Source organism: Eurypyga helias, unplaced genomic scaffold, assembly GCF_000690775.1.
Source record: "Eurypyga helias isolate BGI_N326 unplaced genomic scaffold, ASM69077v1 scaffold17773, whole genome shotgun sequence".
In the NCBI taxonomy this organism is placed as follows: Eukaryota; Metazoa; Chordata; class Aves; order Eurypygiformes; family Eurypygidae; genus Eurypyga; species Eurypyga helias.
The window spans coordinates 116-7,878 of NW_010239383.1; the positions used below are offsets into that span (position 1 = coordinate 116).

Below are 7,763 nucleotides of genomic sequence, written 5' to 3' on the forward strand. Positions count from 1 at the left end.
GATAGGAATCCTCCCTGCTGAGGTGGGGTAAACGGATCCCACGTTTCCTTCTAACCCTGCTGTTGTCAGGCCGGCTGCCTGGAAACGCCGGGCTAGCCCCGGTATCCTTAGTATTCACAGCAGTGTGTTAGGAATCCGGAATCCCAGCTCGTTCTTGAGGGCACAGTTGCTCCCTAGTTGCTTCTGTTCCGTAGACACCTGCAGAGCTTTATCTGCAGCTCATGTAGCGAGTCACAGGAGCCAGCGCTGTCGTCCCCATCTGTCACGCCTCCTGGCATTTCTTCCCAACTCCCTCTCCAGAAACATCTTGACCTTGCGGTGCTCAGGAAGGTAGGACGAGGAGCTAAACGGGGTAGCGCAATACTGACGTAAAATAAATGTGCCAAGAGGTTGTTCAGGATGAGGCACGCCGAGCTGGGGGAGCAGGCATCTTTGCGAAACCCCTCGGTTTCTCTCCCGTGCCCCCGGTTCGTGTTTGGCAGCAGCGTAAAAAACTGAGCCAGCTTCCTCCGGCCTTTAAATAGTAACCTCGTTCCTGATTGTTTTCCTTAACAGAGAAAAAGGAGTGCAGGCGGGAGCATCGCTCGCAGTGCAGCCAGGAGCCCCCCCGTGACATGGTGCACCCCAACGTGATCTGCGACGGCTGCGAAGGGCCGGTGGTGGGTGCCAGGTTCAAGTGCACTGTCTGCCCAGACTATGACCTGTGCAGCACCTGCGAGGGTAAAGGTATCCACAAAGAGCACCACATGGTGATGTTCCAAAGCCCGCTGCTCAACCCGTTCGAGGTGAGCTAAATCTGTGGAGGGGAACTAACACAACGGGAGATTCCTCCAGTTTAAGTCATGAGCTTCAATTGCTCAGCGTGTGAACAGTCACATGAACGTTAACCCTTTACAGTGGCTGCCCCGAGGACGCTGGCTCCGTAAAATGCGACATGGTGTGCCACCCTTCCCGTGGATGCACTGCTGGGGATATCCTGGTCCTGCAGCTCCATGCCAGAACTCCGAACAAGCTCAGGCCGGTGCTGCAGCCGCCAGCGCACCCGCTGCCGAAGGTGAGAGGAGATGCTGTGGTAAACAGGGTGGTGGAGCCAGAGTAGCTGAGGTTCTGCAGCACAGGGTGGAAAAACAGACAAAGGAACTAATCTAATTTGAAATATAATTAGCATGTTTCAGTATAGACTGGGATTATTTAAGGCACGCTCGGGCCCGTGCAGTAGAGGATGTGAGGACTATCTGGAACCAAGCCAAGCTGTTAGGTCAAGCATGTCACTGCTCCTCTCCAGATCTGCCTTTTCAGCATGGCTAATGAGCCTTAACAACGCTAATGCCACTGATTTGCTGTTCCAGAGGTATCTGACAGTTAGTTTTTGTCTCTGTACTGCCTTTGTGCAGTGTGTCTGGAAACAAGCACCAAGATGTCATGGGGATACGCTGTAGGTGATCTTTCCCTCTGAGCTTGTATGTATGCTAACAGAAATTGTTTTTCTAGAAGCTTCTACTAACAGCCAGCCTCAGGACCCCAACGTCACCTTCTTAAAGAATGTTGGGGAGAGTGTTGCAGCTTTTCTGAGTCCCCTGGGTAAGTGACTTAGTTTGTTATCCCAATCCCCGAGACTGGCTTAAAGGTCCTGTTCACAGGAGCAGCAGTCAGCTGCCGTCACGGCTACCAGAACTACCTCATGCTACTGAGCCTTAGAGGCTTAATTTACTCCGGCTACTAATAATGCTTTTACAACAGCCACTCCGTGCCTTTTCAGCACCCTCCTTTGAAATGAGGATGGATTTCATTAACATGTCACCACTGTCAGTGGTCACTCGAGATTTTGCCTGGTTTAGGGGGAGTTAGATTACTTCTGCCCTGACCCTCTAAATGCGTCTTTTCAGCGCCCTCCTTTGGAAGGAAATGAGGATGGATTTCATTAACATGTCACCACTGTCAGTGGTCACTCGAGATTTTGCCTGGTTTAGGGGGAGTTAGATTACTTCTGCCCTGACCCTCTAAATGTGTGATGTGGCTCATCTGTTTAGAGGAGGATGACTGTTTGGTGCTTCTCTGCTCAAAGAATGCTTTGCATTAATTCCTACATGCTATGTGGCAAACTGGAAGATTACGGAAGCCTTACGGCATTTAGACTAGGAGGGATCCATGCTTTCTTGGGACTGTGCTTTGGGAAAATCCCTAAGACTTTTTCTCCATCTCAAACGTGTTTCTAGGTATTGAAGTTGATATCGATGTGGAACATGGAGGACAGAGAAGCAAAGTGACTCCTGCTTGTCCCAGTCAAGAGAACAGCGCTGAGTCAAGCAGCAGTACCCTGAACCACAACAGTCAGAGCAAACCGGACTGGAATAACACAGATGGTGCCAGAGAAGTCAATGCTGTGGCAGAGCAGATACAAGACATGGTGATAGATCCTGTGGCCACGCAAATGGAAGATGGCAGCTTCCAGTCCCAGGTACAAGAACTATGACACTAATATGCCTGCTAAATGATTCTTTCTAACACCTCAGCATGCATCGTGGGGTGGAATGTTAAGATGTTAGCAGATTAAGTGATAAACAGCAATTTTGCTTTACAAGTTTACAGCCCAGGAGGTTGGGACTTTAACTCTTCATACTAAAGGCAGATAGTAGGAGCATCCATCCTACCTGCAAAGCACTGCAGCACCTGGATGCCTTTCCTTCCATTTCAGGAACACAGTGAATCCAGCAGTTCATCAGGGGTTGATGAGGACTGGACCCACTTATCTTCCAAAGAAGTGGATCCTTCCACAGGTGAACTGCAGTCTCTGCAAATGCCAGAGACTGAGGGTCCCAGCTCCCTGGATGTATCGCAGGATCCTCCCCACCCAGGACCTACAGGATTGCGAGAAGCTGCACTCTACCCACATCTCCCACCAGGTATGAGAATGCCTGCAGGTTTCATTGAGGAACTGTCACTCAGGAGCTGCCAACTTGCCTGGCACATGCAGACCTGCTGTTAAGAGATGGTAGATGCCAGGGTCACAGAAGGTACAGCTGACCTTGGCTGTAACTTTATTAGCAGGTATGGCAGCACCTGCCCCCTGTTAGACGGTCAGGTGGTTCTCCTCTTGACTGTGGGCAGCTAAGTCTTAACAAGGCTTCTGACCTCAGACTAATAGGCCATTCAAGGAACATGAAAAAAGGTGGTATCCTAAATGATGTCCTTGCTGCATACTCTTGAAGAGAGCCCGTTAATGTGGGATCACTGGTACACCCTGTGACTTCATGACAGCAGTTTTGTGGTGGGAGCTAGTAACAGCATGCCAGGCCACTTAACTGAGATCAACACCAGAGGCCTGCAGCAAGGCCAGCTGCGTCTGACTCAGTTGTCTTAGCTGGTTATGTGTCTTACCTCAAACAGCTGCCCTCCTGCAAGACAAAGAACAGGTCTTGTAGCATTTAACCAGCTCTGCTGGGTGTACTGGGATTAGTGCCAGCCTACCTACTGAGTGGTGTTAAAGCTTTGGCTGGTTTGCCATTTACATGAAGTATTTCAACATCAAACTATTCTTTGAACAGAAGCAGACCCTCGCCTCATCGAGTCTCTGTCCCAGATGCTCTCGATGGGCTTCTCTGATGAAGGTGGATGGCTCACTCGGCTCCTGCAGACAAAGAACTGCGACATCGGGGCAGCACTAGATGCCATCCAGTATTCCAAGCAGCCGCCTCACTTGTAGTAGTCTGCGTAACAAAAAGCACTTTTCCTTCTAACTGAAAGCAAACAAGGCAGTACAACTTCCTCAGAGGTTCGTCTTTCTTCCTGCTAAGGTTTCTGTCTCATGTTCCGAAGTGCTTGTAGAATGAAGGAAAAATAAATAACTATGTTCTGGGCAGTGTTGGAGTGTTTTTAAGTATTGCAGCTATATTACTTAATTAGAAGAGGGGGAGGACTTGGCTAAGAGCATGTGATTTCATCGAGCAGCTCCCTGTGCAAGGGAGGCAAGCCCAGGGCTGTAGGCCTGCCTTTCTGCACATACCTTGGTGCACCCCCTTAGGGCTACGCTGCTGAGAAGTCAGTTGCTTTGCTGGCTCTGAAGCCTGCTCAGCAGCTCTGGAAGAAAGGGTTGCTATGGGAGATCTAAACAAAGAGGTAGCACAGGGGAAAAGAGCTGTAGCTTGTAATAGCGGATTAATCACAGAATTTAATTGTACGAGCCAGGAATCCTTACAGCCATAGAGGTTTCTTTCCCCCCCCCCAAGTGACCTACTTCCATTCTTATTTCTAGCAGATGATGTTGCTAGACAACACTCTGTAACCCTAGCACTTGCCCACTGCAAGTGTCTCTTAAACCCCTCCTACCCCTTCCCCCAAACATACCCACAGAGCAAATAAACAACTTTAATAGTGCAGTTCTGTAAAGCCAGCTTCAGTCAAAAATCTTCCCTCAGAACTCAACATAGAGACAAGAAAGCAAAGCCAAAGATGCCTAAATTTCCCCGAGATCATCATCAAACTCCTCCCCCGTGCAGAAGAGGGGTTCAGGCAGAACACTGCTGGGCTTTGGCCCAGGGTTACCGTAGGCAGGAGGACAAGCACCCTTGTTACCCAGAGAACACCTTCCTGCAGTGGTCTCAAAGGCACCGGATCCTGCCCTCAGCAATTGGCTTTGAGGTTCTTGGAACAACACAGCCTCCTCAACTGAGCCACTGGCGCTGGGCACCACGCTGCCAGGCAGGTTCAAGGCAAGCTGCTCAGTGCTATGCTGGGCACCACGCTGCCAGGCGGGTTCAAGGCAAGCTGCTCAGTGCTAGCAACACTCCGTGTAAATTCAAAACCTGAACCTCGAGGTCTAATCCTTCCAGCCTGTTCTGAGCATCTACTGGCCATACCGGCATCTGCTGCAGTGGTGCTGTGCAGCCCCAACCTTCCCCTGCCCTCCTGTGGTGACAAGGTGACCCTGGCAGCATTTTCCATATACCTGTCAGAAGGTGAAAGAAACTTCTCCCACTTGGAGGGTTTGGTCCAAGTAGTTGGGGTTTGCGTATTCTCCTCGGGCGCTACGGACTCACGGAGAGCAGGAACCGCGCTGTCCCCATCATCCTGATCGGGCACTGCTACTAGACATCTCTTGCGCTGCAGGAAGGAGGAGAGCTCGGTTACAAATCCAGCCCGCACAGCGAAGCTGCGCAGAAGCAGGCAAAGAGGGAGCACTCGGGTCCTTCAAAGGCACCCAAATTCTCCCCAGCCTGCTGAGGCAGAGCCGGGGCCCGTGCGCTGGGTGGCCCTACGAACGCTGAGCTGCGAAGGCTCAGGCCAACTCCATCACTGCAGCCTTAACGGCACGCTGGTTTGCAGCCGTGCCGATAGCGGGATCCGGCTCGACCACTCGGCTTGCACGAGTTGGCATTGTTTTTCTTTGGCCAGAGCCTTTCAGAGAGAAACTCCTGACACAACTTTCTGCTCCTCCCCAGTCACTTGAACACAAGAGCAGAGGAAGACTCCTAAAACTTCAAATTCTGATGACACAAACGGGGTCAGGAGAACACTGTTTTGGTTTACTGGTAGGAAGTATCTTCCACAACTAAAATACTGCAGAGGTTTTAACCTTTTTGGCTTGGTAGGGAAGCTGGAGAACTCCACATTCTTCTACATAATCCTGAACATCACTGGCGAGGAAGCTCTTCTGGTGTTTCCTGGCCAAGAAAACCATTCACAAAGAGGTCAGATTAGCTCCACTGTGAATTGCTTTTTCACAAATCACCAGAAGCGTTCATACAGTGCGTGGCTCTAGCAGTAACAGAACTTTTACCCTCAAATACAAAATCCCTTTTCACCTCATTGCAAGCTGTTCAGCTTTCAGAGATGAGCTGCCTCCCACACCAAATGTCACCACCCAGGGCAGGAATTACAAAAAAAAAAAAAGGTTTTCTGTACCTTTGTTCTTCCACAGTGTTCCTCCTCCCCTGGGAACAGAACTGTTGCCTTCCTGTACCTGCCTCCTCCTCCCCATCTTCCTGATCTTCACTGTCCTTGTCCAGATATTTAGTCCAGCGACTGACTTGTGCCCTTCGCTCCTAAAACATTGGAGAACAGCAAAATACCGGATTCTCATTTTTGGCATTGTTACATACGTGCTGAATGCCCCAGATCAGCAGTAATTTTAGGACATGTTCCTGTGTGGTGTTCCCAGGTTCAGTATCCCGGTGGAGCAGAGCGTTTATGGATCACATTTGCTGCTGTAGCCTCTCTGATTGTACCCACTATTTCAGCTGTCTGAGCCCATACACAGGGATCACTGATTTCACCTGGATTCACCAGGGTTTGCTTCAGCTTTGTGGGTGCCTTACCTGCTGGACTGAACGGTCTTCACATCGGGCTGCTGTGGTTTTACTGTCATTTACAGACTCTTCTACGCACCTAAAACAGACATTTAGAGTTTCTAGAACACACTCTGTCTGTTGATTTATAATTTTCTAATCACCTAGTCATAGCAGAAGAGATGGAATAGAGTGCATGGATAGGAACATCAGATACATGGCAAGGGATCTATAGAAAAGTAGATGTAAAATGAAGGATTTGCAAGATATATTGCCCAAATACTTGAGAAGATCTAGTTAGAGGGTAGCCCTCATTCCTTCTATACAAACAGAGTAACATGGTTGACCTAAAGCCACTAATTATGAAATGCTAACTTCAAACTGGTCTTGACTAAGCAGCTAACAGCATGTCTTCTGGGAGAGCAGCTTAAACCTACTAATTATATCCCAAGCAACCAAGGAAGAAGAGAAATTATTTCACAATGTTTTGAATTTCACAATATTTTGAGAATGGAAATAGCAACCCTTTTTTGATAAAGGGAACAAACAATGAGTTTTCTTCCCAAAGCTTAACACTGAAGAACTGCATATACACAGCTAAGTTATCTAACTAGCTTTGCCCGATTTCTGAAAATAAGCTCCAGTAAAAAGGAATCTGGGTCAGTTCAAGACGAGTTCAAGATTAGGCGATTTGTAAACAGATTCAGGAATGAAATAAACAGGAAAGTGCTACTCAGATTTTCCAGCCCAGTAGGAATTACACCCAAATGTTTGCACTAACCAAGTCTCGTTAGCAACAGCAGCAGCAATTACTCAACAGATTCAGTGGGAAACCCCCGAATGCCGACGTTTAGGCAGCAGCAGCAGCAGAGAGGAGGGTGTTTTCTCTCTGCGGACGCACCTCTGCGCTGCCTGTCAGTCTACGATGGACACCTCCACGGTCAGCTCATCAAACAGTAAATAAGGCCAGTTAAGAAACCTCAAAAAACCCAACTCAAACCACAATGCACATATTTTAATGGGTAAAGGCCTGACCAACACACACTATTGATCAACTAATCTGTAGAAATTCCCTGTCGAAAGAAACATGCCGGGACACTAAACCCAACAAATAGGTTGTTTGTATGAGGTGAGGACAAACCTGCCACATCACGGCTCTACAACAGGGCAGAAAACCTCAGTTAGGTAAGAGGCACCCCACGTGCGAAGAGGCGCGTCAACCCCTGCGCATGAAAAGAAACAAGCAGATAAACACTTTACCCAGATGTCCAGGCAATTGCTTCCTCTGCCTCACCCTGCAGCGAGTTCAGTTTCTGCACGTGGTGCCTGCAGTCCCGGCCAGAGCCCTGGCCGTAAACCTGCAATGAGAATGGCAAGCGCAGGGCTCAGGGAGCACCAAGTCAGGCTCCAGCCGCGGTGATACTGAGGTGCCAAATGACCTCAGCACACACGGCTGAGTCCGAGGTCCTGCCTCGGGCC

General features: G+C 49.3%; 2 protein-coding genes across 2 annotated transcripts; one reads left to right on the top strand and one right to left on the bottom strand.

Moving 5' to 3' along the window:
- Positions 1–555: 555 nt before the first annotated feature.
- SQSTM1 (sequestosome 1) lies at positions 556–3,851 on the top strand (the record flags this gene model as incomplete). Its single annotated transcript, XM_010148141.1, has 6 exons — positions 556–785; positions 898–1,054; positions 1,492–1,581; positions 2,217–2,458; positions 2,696–2,903; positions 3,546–3,851. Coding segments are annotated over 6 exons (1,085 nt in total), but the record flags the coding sequence as incomplete, so codon positions are not given.
- A 602-nt stretch (positions 3,852–4,453) lies between these two features.
- Positions 4,454–7,642, bottom strand: LOC104506991 (chromosome unknown open reading frame, human C5orf45; the record flags this gene model as incomplete). The annotated part of the gene is made up of 6 exons (XM_010148142.1): positions 4,454–4,700; positions 4,868–5,100; positions 5,573–5,660; positions 5,902–6,041; positions 6,315–6,384; positions 7,545–7,642. Coding segments are annotated over 6 exons (876 nt in total), but the record flags the coding sequence as incomplete, so codon positions are not given.
- Between the last annotated feature and the right edge of the window lie 121 nt (positions 7,643–7,763).